Source organism: Vicugna pacos, chromosome 32 (genome assembly GCF_048564905.1).
Source record: "Vicugna pacos chromosome 32, VicPac4, whole genome shotgun sequence".
NCBI classification, from domain to species: domain Eukaryota; kingdom Metazoa; phylum Chordata; class Mammalia; order Artiodactyla; family Camelidae; genus Vicugna; species Vicugna pacos.
In genome coordinates, this window is record NC_133018.1 from 2,223,337 (window position 1) to 2,246,483 (window position 23,147).

Below are 23,147 nucleotides of genomic sequence, written 5' to 3' on the forward strand. Positions count from 1 at the left end.
GTGAAAACCCCGTGAACCACTCTGCGCGGCGAGTGCGTAGCCTTCCGAGGAGCACTTTCCGCGAAGCGCGGGCGCGCGATCCCCACTCGGTGGGCCCGGCGCCCCGTCCGCAGCCTCGCCCGGCTCGCACTTCCGCGGCGCCGCTCCCGGCATGCTCTGTGCATGTGGCTCGGCTTCGATCGTCCGCCGCCACCGGGATCCCAGGTGGAGGGTTCCGGGCTCGCAGTGGCCCCCACCGGCCGCCCCACCATCCCCTGCCTGCTGTGCCCCCGTCGGGGCTGGCGCCTGGTCTCCCTTCGGCTTTCGTTTCCTCTCGGCTTTCTTTTCCGCCCAGAGGCAGCGTGGCGTTGAGGCTCAGGATTCTCAGTTCTACTCTAGCAGCGCATCAGCTGCTTCACTGGCGAAGTGGGCTTTCAGGAAGCCCAGGCTGCCATCAGGCTGGGTCTGTCTCGGACCCAGCTCCTCAGCCCTAAGTGGGCCAATGCCCCCCCCCAAACGGCCAAGCGACAGCTGCCTCTGACCTCTGAAGAAACACTTCCTGTCTCAAGCCCTTCTCACGTGCTGTCCCCTCTACCTGGAGTGCCCTTCCTTCAAAATCCAGATCCAAGACATTGGTCTGAAGGGCCTTCCCTAACCCTGGGGGCAAAGTCAGTTGCTACTGGGCACTCACAGGTGTGACACTGAGTTCTGTATCTCCCCATCGTCTGCTTTCTCCCTGGTGAGAGTTTGCCCAGTTACAGTGGAAGTCACACAGACTGCAAATGTGTGCGTTTTAATTTTAAGATAATGTCTAATATGTTGCAGGGTCCTACAGGGGACCAGTCCCAATAGAGGGAGAAGAGGCAGGGCTGGTCCCGGCTCCACCGCCAGCCATCAGTGGCACTGGGTGCCTTGGGTGGTGAGCATCTCCTGGAGGCCTCGGAGGCCTCTCTGGAGGTGAGCCAGGCAGCCGAAGGCAAGCACTGGGAGGGCTCAGGTTCTGCCCTGGAGGATCCTGGGAAACTGGAGATTGGCACCTGCCCCCGGGGCTTGGGCTCTGTCCCTGGCGCCCCAGCGTGCCTGCCCAAGTCTGCTGCATGCGAGCTCAGGATCCTTTTCCTGTGAGCCAGGACATGTCTCCGGTCCTGCAGGAATGAGGGAGGAGGAGTGAGGACTGGAGGGAGCAGGCTCCCCTGCTTGGCAGCATGAGCAACTGGCCCTTAAAGCGAGGAGGGAGCTGTTGGAGGCCCTGGTGCCCAGCAGGGATGTGTACTTGGGCAGAGAGGGAAAGACCACCCAGTGCAGACTCTGGGCTGAGGTGGGAAAGGCTCAGAACGGTCAACAGGAAGGAGAGGACACGTACTTGCTGTGCATCACAAACAGCCTTTGCGAAGGCAAGAGGGAGAGACAGAGAAGGCCAGGGAGAGAGCTTGTCATTCATCATGTCCCAGCCTGAGGCCCACTCTTGTCCTGTGGCCTCCAGGCTTTCCCAGCCCTGGGGTCTCTATGTAGGCAGGTCGAGTCCACAGGGTGCTTCCCGTTGGCTCCATGCCAGGATGAGGGTAGTGGCTGGTGTCCAGTGTCCCTCAGACCTGAACAACCACCCCACGATTCTGTGCAGGGTGTCCCCAGGGACACCACTAGCTGCCTTTCCTCATGGTTGTTTCAATCACGTCCAGTGTGGTGTCCAGGCCCAATGATTGCCCAAGTACTGGGCCTGGACCCTTCCCCACAGCACTGGCCCTGCTGTGCAACACAGCTTCTGTCCCTTCTAGCCCCCCGGAGCACAAATAACCAGCCCACCCCCGAACCACAACCCTTTCCCTGTTCCATGCCATACCGCTATAGCCCTGGAAGCCACAGACCTATGGAGACCCAGGAGAGGGGGGTGCGGGGGAGGGCCCTTCAGAGCTGTGGGGGCAGTTGGCTACCAAGACCTTGGGGGACTTCTTCCCCCTCCCCAAGGTCTCCAGTGCCCACACTCACTCCACCTCCCGCTTCCGGATGGTGCGGCCTGAGGCCAGCACCTCAGCCACCTTAGACACGATGGGATCATAGTTCATGCTGGCCACCGAGGTCACCTCGTCGCCTCTGCAGGGAGAGGTGCCAAGCCTGAGGACTGCCCAGCAGCAGGCCCCATCCTCGGAGACCCTGACACACTCACGTCCACCTGGGCCCCAGGGAGTCTCTCACCACGGACAGCACCCCCTGCTGCACACTGTACCCCTCGGCCCAGCACAGCTTTCTGCTTCTGCGGGACCCCACGGAGAATTCAGCCTTCCTCCCCAGTTGGGGTCTGGGCTGGGATCTGTCCTGGGATCTCTGCTCTCTACCTGTGTCACTTTCCTCAGTGTAAAAGTGGGTTGTCGTTGGGGGAAAGTACAGCTCAGTGGTAGAGAGCATGCTTAGCATGCACGACGTCCTGGTTCAATCCCCAGTACCTCCGTTAAAAATTAAAAAAACCCTAATTACCTCCCCCCCTAAAAATTACAAAGTAATAATAATAAATAAAAGTGGGATGTTGACACCCACCTCCAAGAGCTGTCCTGAAGATAAAGTGTCCTTCAACATGGGGCGGGGCGGCTGTCATACCCTGTCCCCGCGGGCTCCTGCCTAGCGGCCTCCCTTTGCCCCTCAGCCCACCGCCCACCGTCCAGAGAACCAGGTAAGCCCCTTCCTCTGGAGCAGAGCTTCTTCGGACCGGCCCCCTTCCCGACTGAGTGCCCGCTGCTTCGCGCCCCTGCTCCACCCCGTTGCTCTCACTTGGTGTAAAAAGCCACGAACTTCAGCTCGTCCAGGTCCCCTTGGATGATGACGTCGTCGAAGCCTTCTCCGTACCCTGCGGGCCAGGCGGAGGGGACGGGGCTTCACGGGTCCGTGCCCAGTGTCCCTCTAACCCTGCCTTGGACCCCCAGGCCCCGCCCCCCCGCCCATTGGGGACGTCCTGGCCTGGCCTCCAGCGAGTTCCCGGCTTCCACATGCAGCAGTCACGGCCCCGCCCGCGGATGTTCCTAGCCCCGCCCTAACCTCCAAGCCCCGCCTCCGCACTCCGCCACACCTGGGCTCCGCCCGCGTCCAAGGCCCCTGGTTACCTGCATAGCGCAGGCTCTTGCCGAACATGGAGGTCCACAGGTAGGGCACCGTGCTGATCTCTGCCTCCTGTGCCAGCATGTTCTGGGCCGCCACGCGCCCTGTGGGTGCCAGGGTGGTGAGAGCCCTGATCTGAGCCCTCACCACCCCTCCACTGTCTGCCCGGGCTCTCTGGGGACCCCAGACATGAGAGGTTACTCCTCCTCGCCTCCCCAGAAGTAAAGAGGCACGTCTCTGCTCAACCCACTGCCCACCGCTGGTTGCAGATGAGGGGTGCAAAGGAGGACATGGGGCCCCAAACCGGCCACTTAGATGCTTCTCAGCAGAATCTGAGTGAAGTGGCTGCCCTGGGCCTGGAAGGTTGGAGGCCAGGCACCATTTCAGGAGCGCACACACAACGAATCCGACAGGGCAGGTCTGAGGAGGGAGGTAGGAGAATGGAGCACGGGGTCCAGGGAAGCAGAGGTGACAGCCACACTCAAGGCTCAAGGTGGAAGAGCCAGTCTGGATGAGGCCCTGGTAGCTGGAGGAACCCCCATAGCTGGATGTCTCTGAGAGTCCCCTGGACCCTTCCAGGCAAACCTCAATTATATTCAGCTGATGAGTAGCTTTTTCTTTCCTAAACCCTAACACCAGCTTTAGACCTTGGACCTGAACAGAAATTGGTACTAGGACTGGGGTTTCATGCACAGATGTTTAGACAATGCACAGGCAGAGGAAGGGGAGGTGGTTGCCCTCGGAGGCACCTGCAGCTGAGGGGTCCAGACAAGGTGTGCACAGTAACTGTCCCATTTGAGGGGGAGGCTGTTCCCCAGAGAGCATAGCAGGTACCCAGGCCCAGCTGGCCAGCACCCAGGGGCCTGCACCCGGCAGCTGGGTTCACAGAGCCAGTTAAGTGGCCCAAGGGAGACAGAATCAGGGGCTGGCCTGTGTCCTACCAAACCCCTTTCTCTCTCCCCAGGTGACTGCACAGGTTGGTGAGAAATTCTGCAGAACATATGTCTTTGAGGACAAAAGGAAAGGAGAGGCTGGTGGAAGGACACCTAGGGTGGGGCACTGTGACTGGCGGAATGGGGTGACCTGAGGGCACTGGAGGGAGGTCTCCAGCTGGGAGGTCTTTGTGAGCCTGTGCCATCACCTGGATGAGGTAGGCCAGACAGGCCACTTCAGAGCCTTGAATGGCTGACCCAGTGACCAGGACCCAAGGCCAGGACTCTGGAACAGCCTTCCACCCCAACCCTGCCTCGGGGCTGGCGGTACCCTGGGCGTGGGCCATCTGCCAGTGTGGGATGTTCACTTTCCGGTTGTTCCTCCAGGCCAGGGGGAAGGTGACGGCATCGCCAGCTGCAAACACGCCCGGAATGTTTGTCTGCATCATCTGTGGGGAGAGGGCCCAGGGCTGGTGGGCGGGATGGGGGCCCTGACCCAGCCCCCCAACAACCCCGGCCCAGCACCCTGCCCACCTACCCCACCCAGTCCCACCTTGTTGACAGGGATGAAGCCTCGGGAATCCAGGCCAATGCCACTCTGCCTCAGGAAGCCTGTAGCAGGCACTGCGCCTGGTGGGACAGGGGCCACCGTGTCCCATCCCCAACCCTCCTCCTGCCTCACTGCTCTCCACGACCAACACCCTTCACTCCCATAATCCAGCCCCAGACAGATCACCCAGTGGGCTGCCCACCCTGTGCCTTCCCGTCCTGTCCCTTCTGCCTGGACCCCCACAGACCCTGGGGTCTCCTATCAGGCCTCAGGTATCACCTCCTCTGAGAAGCCCTCCAGGAAGCCCCTGGTGGGGGTTGGCAGGCTGTGTCTCCCTACCCTGTGCTGCCACCTCCCAGCTTGTCCCTCCCCAAACTGGCACCTCAACTAGAGCAAGGGCCCGTTAGAGGCTTGTCTGTGTCCCACACGGGGCAGGCAAGGAGTCGAGTATCACTGGGCAGGGGTCATTGGGAGCGTCCTCTAGGCCAGGCCCAAAGTCACTCGTGTGTGTGCGCGGGAGTCTCTGCTCACTGTCAGCCACCTGCTCCTCACTCACCAATGCCCACCACACAGACATCAGCCCTCACGACCTTGCTGCTCTTCAGCACGACCTCCTTCAGCTGCGGAAAGTGGGTGGTGAGCAGATCCCAGGCCCAAGGAGAGGGGACAGGAAGTGGCAGGGGCGGGGAGAAGGGCCCACCTTTCCCTCCTGGGCCCGCAGCTCCGACACCTCCGTCTGCATGTAGAACTTGACCCAGTTGTTCTCAAACATCTGTCGCGGTTGGTGGGCAGGTGGGCAGGGGTGAGAGTCTGACCACTGGGCGCCCAGATCAGGTTCCAAGGGCCCAGCTCCCTGCCCGCTGGGCTCACCTTCATCAGGGCACGGCCCACACGCTCGCCGAGCAACCTCCTAAAGGGCGTCTCCTCCAGCTCCACCACCGACACCGAGTGGGCCTTCTCCGTCAGGTAGGCTGCCACCTCCATCCCTGGGGCCGGGATGGGGCGGCAGCTGGCACCAGTGCCTCCCAGGCCTGGCCACGCCCCCTGACCGCCCCCCACACCCCCAGCTGCTCACCCAGGAAGCCAGCTCCCACGACCACAGCGTTGCGGCCCCGAGCCAGCCTCACCACGCGGTTGGCATCCTCAGGTGTCCGGATCGTGAACACGTTCTCCACATCTTTGCCTTTGCAGCTCAGGGTCTTAGGGCTGGGACGTGACCAGAGTGAGTGAGGGGCTTGCAGCACCCCAAGCCCTCCCCAGTGCCTAGCAGAGGCATGGGGGAGGCCCCGCCCACCTGCTCCCGGGCGCCAGCAGCAGCTTGCTGTACTCCAGCTTGAAGCCGTCCTTGAACACAGCCTTCTTGTTTCTCACATCCACTGTAACCACCTGCAACCCCGCCGTCGGAGTGTGGCCAGGGCCCTCAGGGGCCTGCACCATGCCCAGAGCCACCAGGCCCTCTGAGCCACTCCCAGGGGCTGCTCCCACCACCTGGATGAACCTCCCTCCTGCACTTAGCAGCTTCTCGTCCCCTGTAACCACCTTCCACTCAAAGCCCTCCTGATGTTCCCAAGTGCCAGCCCCAAGCTAACAGTCCGTGTCCCCACACTGGGGCTCTGCGTGTACCCATGACTGCCAGGTCTGGAGCACCATGGGTGCCTGGAGGGCAGAGCGTGCCCACACTTCCAGGGGCCTCATGCCCTTGACAGTTCCCACTAAACTTTCCCCGGACCTGCTCCTCAGCCTTGCCTGTACCTGGGCTTCGGTGAGCACCTCGATGCCATGCGCTCGGAAGAACTCCTTGGGTCTCAGGGCCAGCTGCTCTGGCTGTGCATCCAGTGACTGCAGGAGACTCCAGCTTCAGATGGGGCCAACCATTGTCCCATTTTACAGCCAAGGGACAGGAACCAAGGGAGGGTGGGGCAGCCTTGGGTCACACAGGGGCCGCAGGGTAGAACTCAACAAACCAGATCTCTCTGGGACAGCATAGAGGGGCCTGGCACGAGCAGAGAGGGCAGCTGGCGAGACCCCCAAAGGGCAACAAGCAAGGGTCCCAGTGGACCTAACTGCCTGGGGGACATGGGTCTGGCCCTCTCTGGCTTCATTCCTCACCCACTACACACCTTGCTGAGCTTGGGCCGGTCGTAGGGAAGGTGCCGGTCCAGCGTGCACAGGACAATCCTGTCTGAGAAGCCCTCCTGCCGCAATGTCTCTGCACACACCAAGCCTGCTGCCCCTGAGGGGAGGGGACTGGGGATCAGGAGCCACCTCTCCCCGACCCCACCCTGCCCTTGGTGACACCACCACCAACCTGCACCCACAATGAGCACATTGGTGCTGCCACTGTGGCCAGCGCTTGGAGAGATGCATGTGGCCATCACCTTGGTCCTCCGCTGTAGCTGCAAGGCCTGGGGGTGGCCAGAGAGTGGGGGCAGCTGGGAGCTGGGGACACCGTCCTCCCAATGCCATCACCCCCTCAACTCCACAGGCCAGATCCTGCTGCTCCAGTGCAGTCTCACCTTCACCATGCAGCTCTTCCCTCTGCGCCCCAGCCACACTCGCTAGAGTCCCGCCCACCACAGGGCCTTTGCGCATGCTATTCCCTGGGCCCAGAGGCCCTCCTGGCCTCTCTCATTGGCCTGAGATGAGAGCTACCTCCTCACCTGCTTGCTGGCCCGGACATACACCTTCTCCTTCTCAATCTTCACCTGCAAGGGCTGTGTTGTTCAGGACCAGGCTTTGGGGTGCTCCAGTCCCCAACCCTGCACCCCTAGGCTCCTACCCTGCTGCACACCCGGCCCCACCTGGAACTTGTGCAGACTGTCCAGCCCAGGGAAGTCCTCCAGGTCTCCGGTGCTGATGTTGAAACAGGCCCCGTGCCAGGGGCAGCGCACATGGCCACGGGACAGCACTCCTAGGAGGGGGCAGAGCTAGACTGAGGCCACCAGCAAGAGCCCCTCTCCAAGGACCCCTGTGTCCCAGCACCCCTGGCTTTTCCTCACAGCCCAGGGGCCCCGCTGACAGGTGGGGTCTGGGGCCCGGTGGAGCAGGGGCGGAGCATCCCTTTCACCTACCCCCCCGTATGCACTGAACAGCTCACCTTTCACCAGAGGCGCACCATAGTGGGGACACTTGTGGCCCAGTGCATGGAGCTCCCCGTTGTCCTTCACCAGCAAAACCTTTCCCCAGCCCAACTCCACTTCCCGCATCCTGGGGAGGGTCTTCCCTGAGAAGTCAGGTCACTCCAGGCACCACTTCCTCCCCATGCCCAGCCTTCCAGGGAGCAGCCCCCAAACAGCAGGAGCCACCAAAGCGGTTGTAGCCGTGTGCCCCTTCCACGCCTCATTGCTTGTCTCCCACCACAGCCTCTCACCCCCTCCCAGGCCCAGCACCCACTGGCCATTCTCCAGGTCCTTGATGTGGCAGACAGCGGCCTCCACGCAGTCCTGAGTGCTGGGGTAGGGGTGGGGGGCAGCCAGGCGCTCCTCTGCATGGAAGTGGCGGGCCGTGCCGTTACCCTGGTAGGCCCGGGGGCTGCCCTTCCCACTGGCGGACAGCTCCTCCTTGCCCCGCTCCTTCTCTGGCAGCACCACTTCGATCTTGAGCTCCACTGTGGACAGACAGACGTGCGGGGTAGGTGGGGGATGGTGATGAGTCCCCAGCCCACCCAGCCCTCGCCCTCCCAACCAGCTCTGAGCGCGGGTTTTCCCCACTCCTCGACCTTTCCAGAAAACCATGTGAGCCACAGACTGGAGGCTGAGCAGGGGTGGCCCTGGGTCAACTTGAATTAATTTCTGCGTGTTTCCTTCTTCACTAACAAAATTAGTCAGGGGGCACACATGAGGCTCATTCAACCCTGAAACTGTGCTTCTGTTAGGAATTTAGGTGGAGGTGAGAACCTGGTGCCCCAGAGCCTTGCTGACTCCGAAGGCCTGGCCTCCGTGGAGGACTATGACCGACATCCCTGAAGACTCGGGGGCAATGTGTTAGGTCCGACTCCAGTGACAACTGGGTGTCCAAAACGAGATGCATTCTGTGAATCTGAATGACGGGAAATTGAGGATTCCATAGGCGTGAAGTTTTTGCAAAATTAAAAAAAAGTGTAGGCAACATAATTTCAACTTCTTAAAAATTAAAAAATAATTTTTATTAATTTTAAAATTCTCACCAGTTAGAGAATTCTTCATCTTTTACCAGGTGTTGGGTTTCAGCATCTTTGTGTTCAGGAGACTTGGAGGTGAACCCCACCCAGGTGAAGGGCCCAGCGCCCCCATCCCCCACCCTCCAGTGGGGCGTACTCTCAAGGGAAGAGGGGAGTTAACTAAGATTGTCATTTTCTTCTTTATGCTTCTCTGCATTTTCCGAATTCCCTACAACTTGCCTGGGGTATTTTTCTAATTAGAAGGGAACAATAAACAGAACTTTGAGCAGTGATAATCCGGCCTCCTGGGCTGCAGCTGTGAGGAGCGGGGCTGAGTGATGGAGACCGGTGTCTGGGCAGGAGTCACCTTTGAGGGCATGTCCCCCAGACCTGACACTACAGGGACAAAGAACCGAGTCACACCTCAGGGCCCTTGCCGTGCAGTTCCTGGGCCTGGGCTGCTGCCCTGCTCTGCCCTACCTGGCTCCCCTCGGCCTGGCCACCAAGACACAGCCCCTGCCTGTCCCTCATCTCGTGCTGTGTTAATCCCCCACCCGGGCCTGGCCTCTCATTCACCCCCCTGGCCTAGCCCTCCCCACCGCACCTTCCCCCACCAGGCACTGCATGGGGCAGGGGTGAATCTGGGCTCCGTGGTTCCAGCAGGGCCACCACGCTGAGGTTGGGACAGGTGGAGGGGTTGTTGGTGGGGTGAGTTTTTTCCCTTCATTTTCCACACTTTATGTAATGGTGTTAGAATGTTTTCAGAAGAATTAAAAAGAAAAATACTTTAGACTCAGCTGACACCAGCTATGTGAGCTGTGGAGTGGGAGTTCACAGGAACAGCCTGGCAGGGGCCCAGATGACAGCCCAGCCAGGCTGTTTTCATCCTCTACCTCCTTCCAGAAGGCCCTGGGGTGTTCACTGATGTGGTCTAAAGGGAAGACACTAAGTCAGGAGCAGCGGTGGAAAGGGCCCCTTTGGGCAGATGTCTTCATTATAAAACAGAGAGCATGAGCCTATCTCTTTGATGATAGTGAACACTAAGCAAACAATACATGTAACCCAGAGTAGAAGCTCAACAGATGAAGTTGGGCAGTAGTGTTTTATTGATTCACTCTGAGCCTCCTGGTGGCCATGGCAAAGAGGGAAAGCCTTTAGGTAGCGCTTGTGGCCAAGATACCTGCTTCCGGCTAGTTCTGAGCTTAGCAAAGGCCTAGCCTGGAACACTTCTTGTTAGGAACACAGTGAGTAGGGAGGGAGCTTAGGAAGACTGTTCTAACATGCTCCAAGCCACAGGGGTGAGCAAGCAGAAAGTGAAGAATTTGCACAAGGATCTTCTGCTTCTTCTGGTCTCCTTGTGGCCCCTCCTGGCCTGAACACTCTCACTTCCACACCCTGAAATTCCCTGTGACCTGCCCAGTGTGGGCACCTGGGGCCTGAGCTCCTGCCCCGCTGTCACAGTCCACAGTGAGCCCAGCCCCCCAGAGAGGGGCTTATCACATTCCTGCCCTGTGCTGAGCACAACAGCCCGCACAGGGGCACAATTATGAGTCCTATGTCATACATGAGAACACAGAGGCTCAGAGAAAGGAAGTCACCTGCTCAAGGCCACACAACAGAACAGGCAGGGCTGGCTTTGGGCTCAAGAATCCCAGGACTGCCCTAGGTGTGGCAAGAGCGACCAGCCTCTCTACTGGGAGTCCTGGGACCAGGGGTCCCGGTAGGCCAGCCTTTTGAGGTCCTTTAAAGAAAGCTTCAGGTGGCAGAGTCTGCCCAGGGGCCCTGCCAGCTTAGCACTTCTACAGGAGCCCAGGAGGAGGCTGGCTGGCATCCTCCTGCCCACTTCTGATGGGAGAGAGTTGTGGTCAAAACAGTGGACATCATCTGCCTGAGGGCATGGGGATGAGGGGAGGGAGGCGCAGGCTCAGGTGGGTCCCTTTGCCTGGCAGGGTGTCACAGGTCTCCCCTGGCCCCCAAGTTCTCCCTCAGACCCAGGAAAAGGAGAAAAGGCTCATGGGTTCCAAGGTAATGGAGCCGATGTGTATCAGGTAAGGGGAGCTGGGGCAAGCTGGCCGGTGACCTGGGCAGGTGGCAGGGCACTGACTGGGCACTAGAGAGGCCTCTCTGAGCCTTGGTTTCTTCATCTGTGCCGTGCCAGCACACCCATGCTTTCCTGGGTGTTGTGAGGAGAGAAGAGGGAAGTGAGGGGGGAAGGAGAGCAGACATGGGCATTTCCCAGCACCCCGGGCACCACTGCTCCCTCCCTGCTGGAACTACTTGGGCCAGGCGGGGTGGAAGTTTCCTCTACAAATAGGGAAGTGCGCCCAGAGAGGCCAACGAGGTAGCTGAGGGTCACACAGAGGGTCAGAAGGAAAGGGTGAAAAGGGCCAGGGCCTGTCACGCCACCTCACAGCAACTTCCAGGGGTCAGGCTTCTTTTGTAGGGGGAAAGCTGAGGCTCAGAGAAGTCACACAGTGGATGAGAGTGTCCCCAGAGCCCCCTTCCCCAGCCCTGAGGGACACAGCTCCTCTTCCCAACCCTGAAGCAGGAGGAAACTTCCCCTCCCCTTCTGCTGTTATCTCCCCCATCAGCATCCTAAGCCCCCAGTAAAGAGGCCTCCAGCCCCCCCATTCCTGCCCGCGGCGTTAACATTCGGAGGGAGCCGGCTGCAGCCCAGGCTGACCTACTTCGGAGGCAGAGGGGGAGGGGGTGGAGGAAGGTGGCAGGAGGCGGGAGGGAGGGGGGAGGGACGAGGCCAGGAGAGAGGAGGTACCTGGCTTGGGCTTGGAGAAGCAGCCGCCCATGGTGAGTGGCCCGCGGCCGGCCGGGTGGAGAGCAGGCCCACAGGTGGCGGGCTGTGGGAGGCCTAGGGAGCCCCTGGTGGGGCTGGACCCCCTGTGGCCCTTAGAGACGCTGGGCCTGCCATCCCACCGGGAGCTGCCTCCAGGACCTGGGGGGAGACAGGGGCGTCTGTGGGTACCAGGGCTTTGATGAAGGCTGTGGGTAGAGATTCCGTGGGCGCTTCTGAGAGAGGAACCGCACCCTGGAGGGCACCTCCCTGCCCAGGCCCCTGGGATCATCACCGTCACCCCCTCCCCCTTTGCCTGGACCCCTCTGCCACCCTTTAGGCCCAGGAAATCCTCCCTGATTTCTGCTGCCCCCTCGAAATCCTGCAGCCCCGGAGCCCTGGGACCACCCCCTTCTCCAGGGAGGCCACCATGTCTGGGGCCAAACGGGGTCACCTTGGCAGATCAGAACCTTCCTGGTCCTCAGGGTACCTGCTTCCTCCACAGTGGTGACACTTAGTTCTCCCTGGCCCTGGCCCCCACCCTGGCTGGCAGCCCTGGCTACCCACCTCCTCCAGGGGCGGCCACTGCTTCTTGCTCCCAGCCCAGCAGTGGAGTGAGGCTGCCTGGCCCTGGAAGGCAGGGCAAGGGGGCAGGGGTCCAGGAGGTGGCCCAGCCTCCACCCCTCCTCCCAGGGTGAGCTGTGGCCAGGAGGGGCTGGGGGTGGGGCGGGGCCAGTCTGCTGGTCCCCAGGGAAACCCAGCTCCATGGTGAACAGAAGTGGGCGGCCAGCCCAGGCCTGATGGGCTTCGGGGGAAAGGAAGGCGGAGCACACAGCCCTGGCTCGCTCTTCACAAACGCCCCTGTGCTGAGGTTGCACTGGACAGCAGATGGAGAAACTGAGGGCCAAGGGCTTGCCAAGTTCAAGCAGCTCGTAGGGCCTCCCACCTTAGTCCCAAGAGAGGCAGGGATCCAGGAAGCCCCTGGATCACCCTGCAAGCCATGCGCTGGGGGAGGAGTTGCTCTGTCAATGAAAAGATCCCAGCAGCCCAGGGACCCTCAAGGCCACAGGGTGCGCCTTCCGGAAGATGGGGCTTACAGACTGGACTTTGGAAGGCCCAGGACGAAAGCATAGCTGCCTTGTTTACAGTGGCCTCCCCGCAGTCCACCCCATTGTTATCCCTGCTGCTTCTCCTGGAAGCTTATCCTGGAGTTTACCTCTAAGTGGGCTGAGTTCCACTTGGTTTTGCCCAGAACCCAGCGAGGGCCCTGGGTGGCTGCCTGAAAGCCAGAAGTAGGAATCAGAGGAAAAGTTTGGGAAAGGACTGTCCACTTACCTGGCACCTGGTGTCACCTGCCTTAGAGGGCTATCACAGGTGAGGAGGCAGTAGCACCTGAAGGCCACCTGGGTGCACCCATGCTCTTCCCACCCTCTCATTGCCAAGGCAGGTCTGTAAAACTGGGCCACTGCCTGCCCCGCCTGCCCCCAACCTGGGCACAAGGGTGCCCCTCCCCAGATCCTGGCTTTACCTCTGGCTCAGCTCTGCCCATCTCTTTCCTGCCTGGCCTCAGGACTCGCCTGCTGGGACACAGAGCCCAGAAAACGTGGGACCTCACTCTGCTACCAGGAGCCTGTCTAAGCTGTTGCCTCCCTTCCCAGGTGCCCAGGTGTCTAGACCCTCCAGGGCACTGGGCCTGGAGAGATTTGTTGGGGACGGAACCTTCTCTAGGCTGGCTTAAGTGCCTCCTGCAGGCCCAGACACCCCACTGAGGGCAAAGGTCCTTGCCAGGGTTATGGCAAGAGGGCACCTCAAGTGTTTGCAGAGTGCTGTCCCTTGTCCACAAGCTGCCCAATGCCAAAAGTTGTAAGAGTGCCTGAGCGCTGACTACCTACCAGGAGCCTGGGCCTGTCCCACAGACCAGCCCCAGGACACCGGCTGGTTCCACTCTTCCCCGGGCTCCCGTAGGCCACCCTCCACAAGGTTCCTGCCCAGCTTGGGCTCTCAGCGGCCCCCAGCTTCCTGGGATAGCATCTGAGCCCTGCAGCCCTGCATGCAAGTGTTGGGGGCTCTGGCCCATGCCTCATCACCGCAGAGCTCAGGAGAAAACCTCCTGCCTTTGCATAAGCAGTTCCCTCTCTCCGAGAAGCCCTTTCCAGTCGCCTTCCTGGTCCAGGTCCCCCACCAGCCCGCGGCCAGGGAAGGGGACAGGCACACAGTAGGGTCCCTGGCAGAGTGGCTGGCACAACGAGGAGGGGCGTTCCAGCCCTGGCCTGGCCCCCTCCCCACTGTGGACCCCCAGTCCCCGATGTGCTGGCCCAGGGCGGGGCCGGGGGGGTGGGCTGTATCCGTGGGCTCACCTGGGCTCTGTGCGGCCTCCGTTCTGGAGCCGCTGGGGGCCGCGGCGGGGCGGGCGGGGCGGGGCGGGGCTGGCGCTGCGGAGACACTGCGGCCGGAGCCCGAGGCTCCCAGCACCGCCCGCCGGCCGGCGCATGTCGTGGAGACCCAGAATCTGGAAGTGGGGTGGTGCACGGGGAGGCAGGGAGACCCTCTGGCTGTGGATGTCCCAGGCGGGTCCAGTCCTGGCATCCTCGCCATCCCGCAGGCGCCAACCTGAGCTGCCCAACAGCTCTGGGTCCTTTTATCTTTTCTTTCCTAAGTCTTGGAACCATCCGTGCGGCAAGTAGGGGAAGTTGAATCACCTGCAGAAACATCCCCAAGACAGAAAACCCAAAAGACTGCCCATGACACTTTGACCAGTTTGGCGTTCAGCCCCCCCCCCTCCTCTCCCCATGCACAGAACGGTCTACCTTAAATTACATTTATTGCGTTTCCTTTTTTCTGCCTGTCATTGTATCAGGAGAGCTTCCTGTGTCTCCATAAATCAGGGTGCATCCCCCTGTTGCGTGCCCTCCTCCAGGGAACCTCCCTGAGCAGCCTGCCTGGACTGGATCAGGCCCTGCCTGTTTCTGGATCCTGGCCCCTCAGGGTTTCGCTGTGCTGACCGTCCAGATCTTTGCATTGTGGTCAGGGAGGACTTGTCCTTCCAGCAATCTGGAACCCGGTGACTATGTGGGAAATGAATGAAGGACACGGTCCAGGGAAGCGGTATCTCATCTGTCACTAAACACACAGGTCCCCTGACTGCTGTCCCATCTCTCCCTTGGTGGCTGGGGCGGGGCCCTCTTTTTTGCTGTCTTCCCTTTCTGGGCCTTGCTCCCCTCCCCTCCGGTAAGGATGACAAAGACAGTGGCATCCCTGGGGGTGGCACAACTCCCTTGATTTTACAGATGGGGGAGCTCACGGAGTCTGGCTGCACCCAGGGCTGGACAGGAGCAGGGCCTGCAGGGGCACCCTCGTGCAGGCAGGTGTGGGGCCCAGGCCTGGAGGATGGGCGGCTCTGCTCAGTCCATCCCTCTGTGGCCACACTTGGTTTCCACCGTGCAGCTGCTGCCCCTTCTACAGCAGAGGCCCTGTCACTGGGCAGATGCTGTTGCTCAGGCCTGGTGCCCCGGGCCTTCAACAAGCCGCCCCTGCTCCACAGAGGTGCTGACCTTGCAGCCACCCCTCTCCCCGGCCCCCCAGCCAGGAAGACGGTGTGCCTCAGCAATGGCCACAGCTGTGGCTTCACACGCTTCTCACGCTTCGCACGCATCTGTTTCCTTACTCTTCACGAAAGCCTGCATCACCTCCCTCTACAGATGGGGAAACGAGGGCTCAGCAAGGCGGGGAGCTCCCCAGGGCCACACTGCTGGTGAGTGGCAGAGTGGAGACTTGGCTCCTGGCCGGCTGGGCTATGCTGTGCTTATGAAGCAGAGGGCGGGGAGTGGGAGGGGAGAGGCCTGCCAGGCTTGGCCAAGGATGCAGGGTCTCCAGTGCAAAGTTCCAGTCCTGGTCTGTGATCTTTTTGGGTCAGTGACCCGCTTCTGCCCAATTTTGCGGGAGTCGTGGGAGTAACTACAGGGCCCTCCAGCCAGGGCTGCCCCCAGGGCACCCTGATAGGTGTGGAGCCAGCACAGGACACAGGGTGCTCAGGGTGTGGGGTGGGGGATGCTAGAGATGATTCTGGGGGGGACAGGTCAGTGTCGGGGCTGGGAGGAGGCCAACGACCGGGGGAGATGCCTGGACCCTGGGTGTGGACCCAAGGCTCTGGCTGCCCCACGGTGGGGACAGAAGTGACAAAATCCTTGTGGAGCAAAAGCTAAAATGAAGGTAGCCGGGTGTGCGGCCTCACGAGGTGCCAGGCTCAGGGTGGTGCGCATGGATGCGGGGGTCCAGGGAAACAGATTTAGGACGCCTCTGAGCCTTGGGCTGCCTGAGGTCCTGATTCTGGCCACGCAGTGGCACCCAACAGAGTGGCCCTGACAGACCCTGTGGGGCAAAAGCAAAGGGGGAAATTGAGCCCCAGGTTGAGATGCAGTGAGTTGGCAAGGGTGGCTGAGGGCCCCCCCAGACCCAACAGACACCCCAAAGGCTGAGGTGAGAAGCAGGGGTGATCCCTGGGCCCCCCAACCATGCAAGCCTGTCCCTTTCTTCTGTCATCTACCCGTTCCCTCTCTTCTTAGCCTGGGGTCTCCAAGCCTGCCGGGCAGGTTGGGTGGGAAAGGGAGAGCAGCAACCTCTAACATGGGGTCAACATTGGCGCCCCTTGGAGGCCAGTCTGAGGGTCAGCAGGGCCCGCCCTGAGCTTTGGGTTCTGGGGGCAGAAGACTTAAGTGGATTTTCAGAGGGGGAGCCCTCGGTGTGACTAACTGGTCCCCAGGAAATGTTGGGACGCTGATACGGCACAGCCAACGTCTGAGCTGAGGCCAGATGGGCGGGGATGGTTCCCTCAGCCACACCAGTTTGTTCTTCTGGAAGCAGAGAGTGGGGGCCCTCAGGTTGCAGGACTCCCTGGCTGCTTTTGTTACCTCATCCCAGCCTCCTGGCCTCCCAGGCTAGTCTACACAGCCCGACCTCTGGTTCTCTGGGGTCCTCCAACACTGCACAGCCAGCTCCCGCAAAGCTGTTCAGCCCAGCCTCCACCCTCCCCAAGTGGCTGGTGTGTTGAGTTCTGGTCTGTCCCCAGGCTCTGATATGTGAATAGTTTTCTGTAGAGAACACATTGAAGAAGAGTATTTGCTTGTAGTTTGGAGAGTAAGCCACATAATCAACAGGGAGGCTGGGGAATGGAGTGGACAGGGTAGGGGAGACCTTCCGCTGGACATTGGTGTTTTTCCTTCAACTCTGATGTCAAAGCCTAATTCCCCAACTCCTTGGACTATGTCGGTGGGCCCCTCAGAGGGCAGGCAGGGGGCTTGGTCCCCCTCCTCTTGGCCTTGCCCTCCACACAGCTACTGGGCAGACCCACCCGTGTGCCGGACTTGGCCGCTGGGCAGTTTCGAGCACCCACCCTGAGGGCTCCAGTTCCTGGCCGCCCTCGGACCCCTGAGCCTGTGCAGTAGGCTCCCCGGGGCTGCCTTCAGTATATTGGCCTGGAGGAGGGTTCACTGCATCCCCTTACTCCACTTCAGTGCTGGGCTGCAGGGTTACAGGCTACCTCAAGGGGCAAGTCCAATGGTGCTCCTGGGGCAGTAGGCATGGGTGGGGGATGCGTGGGCTCTGCCCCCACTCTGCAGCCCCAACTTCAGACACAGGCCTTGAACTCCTGCTGGGAAGCCAAGAGAGGGGCCAGTTATGCAAAGTCACTGTGGGGGTGTCAGGACTGGACTCTGATGCCCACCCAGCCGGGAGGCAGCCCCTGCCCAGCCCCATTTCCCAGAAGCTCTTCCCACGGAGGAATCCAGCCCAGAGTGGCTGACAAAGTTTACCTTTTCAGGCTGAAAATACTCTTCAAAGGTGTCTCTGAGGCCTGTTTCTTCCAGGAGGAGCGTCTCTTGAGTTGTGCAGAGTCCTGAGAGGAGGAGCAAGCATGCTGCAGGCTGGTCCCACTTCCTGGGCTTAACCACAGAACTCTGGACACACCAGCAGGTATGGGGATGGCTCTGGCCAAGGGGTGGCAGGGAAACTAGTGGGTCCCCCTACACCTCCAGCTGTCCAGGTCCCCAGAGTAGTCAGGAGGGCCACAGACATGTAGGAACAGAGGAGGGCTTGAGAAAGCCAGACAGGCCTCACGCCCTGACCTGGGATAAGGCTGCCCATCACCCAGGCTCGAGCACCAGACAGGGAGCCCACAGTGGGGACATGCAAGCTCTCCCTGGGCCTGGAGGAGGGGGTGGCTGTGCCAAGGCCCACCATCTCAAAGGTGTCCCCACCAGGTGCTGAACTGCCAGCGGGCTGGTGGGGCTGGGCGCCTCCAGGCAGCACTGAGGAGACACCGAAACACAAGCCGCGCCACCACCAGCTGATGCAAGTTTTATTGAGACAACGTACAAACAGGCCATGGGAACAAGGGTCTGACGCCGGGACCAGAAACGTAAAATGGAATACAAAAATAAAAAGGCACTGATCTGGCAAGAAAAGACACTCCATGTATTCTAAGAATATAAGTCATTTAATACTGTTAATTTTATAGCACAAAATAAAACAAGCTATGATCCCCAAAAATAATTTTAAAAGCTTACACAGAAAATATTGCCTGAAATTTATGATTTTTAAGTTACAGGTCAAAGGAGTTTTGTGTTGTGTTGTTATCATCTTAAAACACACAGTGAAGACCGTTGAGAGGCAAGGCCACCATTCCCCCGCAGACAAGGACCCCGCCTCAGAGGACTGTCCTCTTACTCCGTAGGGCACACCCACAGCAGTGACGGGACCAAGGGCCGCCAGTCCCAGAGGGTGGGGGCTGAGGGAGCTCAGTGGTGGCCACAGAAAGCATCAGTCTTAGGTACGGCGTTAAAACAATTGAGATTCCACTCAGTTTAAGAGGTTAATGAACATAATATTATTAAAAGATTAAATTATAAACACCTGGCACAAAAACACATCATCCCTTTTCAAAAATAAAATGTTCATGTTCCTCTGAGCAAACACCACAAGAGCAGTGGCCGTGGGTCCTGGCCCGCCTTGCCTGTAAACAGCTGCAGGAGAAGCCAGTGTGGGGCTGGGCACTCGGGCTCCCAGTGGGCAGCTGCCCCGCCCTCCCTGCGGGCTCCCGACCACAAGCACAGGAGGCATCTGTCTGGGTGACAGTCATCAGGTGGCAGCCAGCCCACGAATCCTCCTCTTGAGTAACTTTCGTCAGGTGGCCCTGCCCGGGCAGAGGTGACAAGGAAGACTCCTGGGTCAGAGATCCTTCCCAGCATAGGTAAGTTTCCCGTTAGACTATCAATGCCCTTCAGTACATGATCCGCTCTCTTCCCGAGTTAATTTAACACCCATGTATGCTCTTGAGTGACACAGTGAGCAGAGCAAGTAGTAATGAACAGCCCCAGAGAGGCAGCCCCCCAGGCAGGTAGGTGGTGCCCCTGGGGCTTCAAAGCACTCCCTGAAGCAGGCTTCCCAGACGGCCAGGGAGTCCGGGCCCAAGCCGGGGCGGGGTACTGCTTTTTGTATATTTAGTGTGAAAAGAAGAACTTCCCCGCCTCATTAGAAACTAGTAAGGTTCTGAGTCAGAAAGGTGCCAGTTTTGGCACACGTCTGGAGAACTCGGGAGTTGAGGCTCCCCTCCTCCAGGCTCCGATCTCATCTCCTGGGCGTCCTCGAGGGGTGCATGACTGAGGCACTGTGCAGAGCTGCACGGAGCCAGCCTGGATGTGCGGAGGTCTGATTCTGAAGTGACCCATGTGGGCCAGGTCCTGCTACTGACCGTCGAGCAGACGTGGCTGAAAGGAAGCCCTGCTTTCCAAAACAGCCAGAAACCCCTCGTACTCAAAGCTGACTGCTGTCCTTGAAAGGCCCAAGTCACTCAGCTGGATGTGGCTCTCAGGCCTGGGTCGGTACTCTGGGCAGGGACGTGCTCCGCAGCCGCAAGGGGCCCTAGGGTAGTGGGCCACAGGCACCAGGGCGAGCGGTGCTTCCAGGCACGGTGTGGCCCCACAACACACGTGCCCCTCGTTGCGGGGCACTCTTGCAACAGGAGGTGGTACGGTTCTCACTAGTCAGGAAGAGCCTGTGGAGGAGCCTCTTTCAGGAAAACTGCAGACGGACAGGGATATTTTTTCCAACTGACCACTGACTTTGTCACAGAACACTCTCAAGGCTCTTTAATGTGGTGACCTATGTGATGGAACATCTGATTAAAGAGAAACTCAACGTTGAAACAACGTTGGGAATCAATTACAGTTCAATTAAAATAAAGGGAGAAATTGAAAACTGGTTGTCCTGCTGGTTCTATCACCAGAATAATTGCTCTAATCCTAAACCCTAAGACCCCTGGGAGCCAGAACGCGGTTACAGCCAATGCTGAGTGACAGTTACTAATTATTAGGTTGCTGCTACACGTCTAGGTCTGCTACACTCATTCTGAGCTGAGGCCTGTCTTCACCAGTGTCCAGGAGGGAGGAGTTCCAGAACTCTAGTCTGCTCTGTGCTGCGGACGCAGGCCCGATCACACACTTGCACCAGCCGGCTGGTGTGATTAGGCCTCGTTCAGCCAACAGGGAAACTGTTAACACCATGTTGGTAAATGGTTAATGATGCACGTGACGTGGAAAACAACAGACACCAAATGCGTCAACCAGTTTCCTTTTCCTGCAAGAGCTGCGGGCTCAGGGACCAGAAGCAGTGGCAGCAGTGTCTCCAAGGGAACCTGGTGAGCCTGAGGACTGGGCCTCAGTAAGCGGAACTGGAAGATTCACTTTACCTCCAATGCAAAGAACCCGAGGTCCTATACTGCAAAGGGCTGCATTCACTGAAAGGCTGGACAGAGCGCCGGCCCCGTGCTCCGCATGTCACTGGCCAACAAGGCAAGTCATCCTGGCCCTGGAGCCTCTGGGGACAACGCAATCCAAGAGCTGCGCACACAGCCGGTCTCTGTTGCTGTCGTCTGTGATCTGGGCGGTACAGGCCCTCTTCAGGGCTGCTTCTCTCGTGCTCTAGTCGTGGCGACTCCAGGTGAGAGGCTCAGAGGCACAGGCCACCCCTTATAACATCACAAAAACCTAATCTGCTACTTAAAAACCTGCTCAGAACACACAGGTCTCATTAATTAAGTCTTCCAAAACCAAACCAAGCAACAAAGAAAAAAGGAAAGAAAGAAAAAAAGAAAAGCCAGATTTGGGGAGTCTAGGGCAGAATTCCCTCTTCTTTAAGGTTCACTTCCTCTGCTCTTCCAGGAAAACCACACTGGCGGCTGGCCTGGCTCTGCGCTCACAGCCAGCAACGTCTTGTGTGGGCTCAAGCTCCCTGGGACCCGCAGTCAGGCCTTGGGACAGGCAGGGCACTGACCAGAAGGAAGCCCCAGCCCCACCAAGTCCCCCACGTGTGTGCCTCCACCAGGGTTTCCAGTTTATGATCCAAAGAACTCTAAGGTCGGCTACTCTTTGACAACACGACTATGATACAAATGCCGGGCAGCCACTGAGAGCATTCCAATGTGTGTGAGACTGCCCACTGCAGGAGCTGGACGTCGGCAGCGCGTGTGACCTGCCCAGAGGACGCTCTCCCACGTCGAAGGAGACACTCCGCGCAGGACGACCGAGCAGCAAGCACAGGGCAGCAGCCATCACTCGTTCTCGTCTGGGTTCTGAGGGTCGATGATCTTGACGTGCGTGAAGGGGAAGAGCCCCTTGCGCCCATTCACCTCGCCCTCCCACTGGCCGTTGATGTTCATCCGCGTGACCTTGACGATGTCACCAACCTGGAAGGGGGAGGAAGAAGGCAAAGTCACCAATTTCTCCGAAAACTAAATCACACAAACTGTCCCACGCAGAGGAACCGACACCTTTTGTTCTTAGGACTCACTCACTTTTCTCAGTGCTCAAACCTAGACTCTGGCCATGCCAAAGACACACAGCACCACCCACACGCCCAGGTACTGCTCAGCTTCTGAGCAGAGCGCAGCTCTTCCTTTTTCCGAACTGGCTACTGACTTGTATGGGACAGAATGAACACCTGGCTCACGGGAGTAGTTCACTCACACAGAAAGGTGCATCAGAAAAGTGCCAGCATGGCCATACACATTCAGCCGCCTCCCTGGCCTGGTGTTCCCTCTGCAGGGCAGTCCGTGGGGGAAGGAAGCCCAGTTCTGAGCATCTTTTTGGGCTGACTCTGAACCACAAGGTAGTAGGAATTCACCCGCTGCCAGAGGACAGGTACTGGTTAAGGCTGCCTCCACTCACCGAGGAGGGGCAGGGATTCTAACTTGGGCGTGGTTTTCAAATTGCCTGGAGACCAACAGAACTCTAAAGAGGTGTTTTAAGGGTCCAACAAATGTCAGACAGGGACCCCAATTTATTAAACTTGTACAACAGTTCTAATTGAAAGCACAGTCAAGCGTGCTGCCCTGCGAGCAGCCTCTGTGGCCACTCTCCTCAGAATAACCCTTCTGCCCAGCCCGTCTGACTGAAGGCTCCCTGACGGCAAGGGAAAGGGTAAGAGACCCCTCTCACCACCTGTAACGAAGTACATTCAGAAATGAGCTGGATGCTGGGGGTTAACACAAGACTGTATCTATCACTTATGTTATTTCCAACATTTTCTTCCCATGACAACAGCTGACTGCTCCCCCATGCCTTTTAAAGTAATTCTTGTAAATCTCAACTTTAAAAATATCTTTTATATTGAAAACCTTTTAATCTGAAATACATTGGGGTTCCACGCAATATTTCATTTGGAAAAAGCACTTCCTGCTACAGCTTGGGCTAGCAAGGTGACAGCTGACCTGAGTGACCCAGGATCCCAGAGCCACCAGGGCGGCTTGAGGAGCCCAGGGCACACAGCACTGAGCCCAAGGGACATACCACTGTTGTGAAGACAGCACCCTCACCCCACCCTCCAACTCCCCGGAGCTCCTGGGCCTGGGGCAGTCACACTTGCCCCTCCTGGTCACCAGGTGGACCACTGCACTCTGAGGAAAAGGAGGAGTGTTTTCTGAAGCGGACCCAGGCGAGGGACGCTGTCGCTGAAACACTCATTTGAATTACTTCATAAGATGTCTAGGGCTCAGCAGAAACGCACAAACCCAGTAATCTTGTTTAAATAAACTGAAGGTGTCTAAAATGAGGAAAAGCTCCACAAATGGAGAACCCAACTCCAGACTCTAACACACCTCAAACACGAGATGAGCCATTTGTAAGAAAACCAGAATAATCCCCTTTATAGGGGTTTGAAGACATGTGGCCGACGTGACCCTGAGCACCACTATGGACGTGTGGGTGGGATGCAGACAACTTCACGTTGTGTCACCGCCCACCAAGTCTGCACACCTGGTGAGTTGGTCCTGACGTGCCTCGTGGAGAGGGCTCAGGCTGTGGAGAGCTGGGGGACAGGCTCCAGCGGGGTGGAGGAGCAGTGGGCCCTAGGTCTCTAACTCGGTGGACACCAAGAGGCAGGAACCGGCCCGTGTGGCCGTGTTTTCAGAGGGTCCCACATGCAGGACTCTTTCAGACACACTTTCACCCTGGGTCCTCCACACACCAACCCCCTGAAGGTAGGCTGGCACCCTCCCCGAGGACACAGATTGGTCACCGTGGAGCGGGGGTCCAGAGCCAGCCTGCACCCATCCCTGCCCCTCATACAGTGCCAGGGCAGCACGGCCCACCCACGTCAAGGGCCACTCTCCTGCCCCCTCTGCCC

At 59.1% G+C, this 23,147-nt stretch overlaps 2 protein-coding genes across 2 annotated transcripts in view; both read right to left on the reverse strand.

Moving 5' to 3' along the window:
* Window positions 1–178: 178 nt before the first annotated feature.
* AIFM3 (AIF family member 3) lies at window positions 179–13,965 on the reverse strand. The gene is made up of 21 exons (XM_072952817.1): window positions 13,832–13,965; window positions 11,965–12,104; window positions 11,460–11,636; window positions 7,942–8,155; window positions 7,646–7,755; window positions 7,350–7,459; window positions 7,209–7,253; window positions 6,857–6,953; window positions 6,669–6,781; window positions 6,301–6,387; window positions 5,843–5,934; window positions 5,624–5,754; window positions 5,419–5,534; window positions 5,249–5,320; window positions 5,105–5,168; window positions 4,552–4,628; window positions 4,330–4,447; window positions 3,072–3,170; window positions 2,743–2,818; window positions 1,966–2,070; window positions 179–1,124 (listed from the first exon to the last, which is right to left on the reverse strand). The coding sequence occupies exons 1-21, from the start codon at window positions 13,963–13,965 to the stop codon at window positions 1,085–1,087; spliced, it is 2,217 nt and encodes a 738-aa protein (XP_072808918.1). The 3' UTR covers window positions 179–1,084.
* Window positions 13,966–17,808: 3,843 nt separating this feature from the next.
* CRKL (CRK like proto-oncogene, adaptor protein) overlaps window positions 17,809–23,147 on the reverse strand; it is a 28,225-nt gene continuing 22,886 nt past the window's right edge. The window contains exon 3 of the mRNA XM_006219083.4: window positions 17,809–21,210. Within this exon, the coding sequence (XP_006219145.1) occupies window positions 21,076–21,210 (135 nt within the window). The 3' untranslated portion in view covers window positions 17,809–21,075. The remainder of the gene's footprint in view (window positions 21,211–23,147) is intronic.

Excerpts from the sequence above, each read along its gene's own strand:
- AIFM3 (XM_072952817.1), bottom strand. The coding sequence starts at position 13,965 with ATGCGCCGGCCGGCGGGCGGTGCTGGGAGCCTCGGGCTCCGGCCGCAG. Across the intron at positions 6,954-7,208 it reads ATGTCCGGGCCAGCAAGCAG|GCCTTGCAGCTACAGCGGAG; the intron begins GTGAGGAGGTAG and ends GGCCACCCCCAG. Across the intron at positions 3,171-4,329 it reads GCAGATGGCCCACGCCCAGG|GGCGCGTGGCGGCCCAGAAC; the intron begins GTACCGCCAGCC and ends TGGCACCCACAG.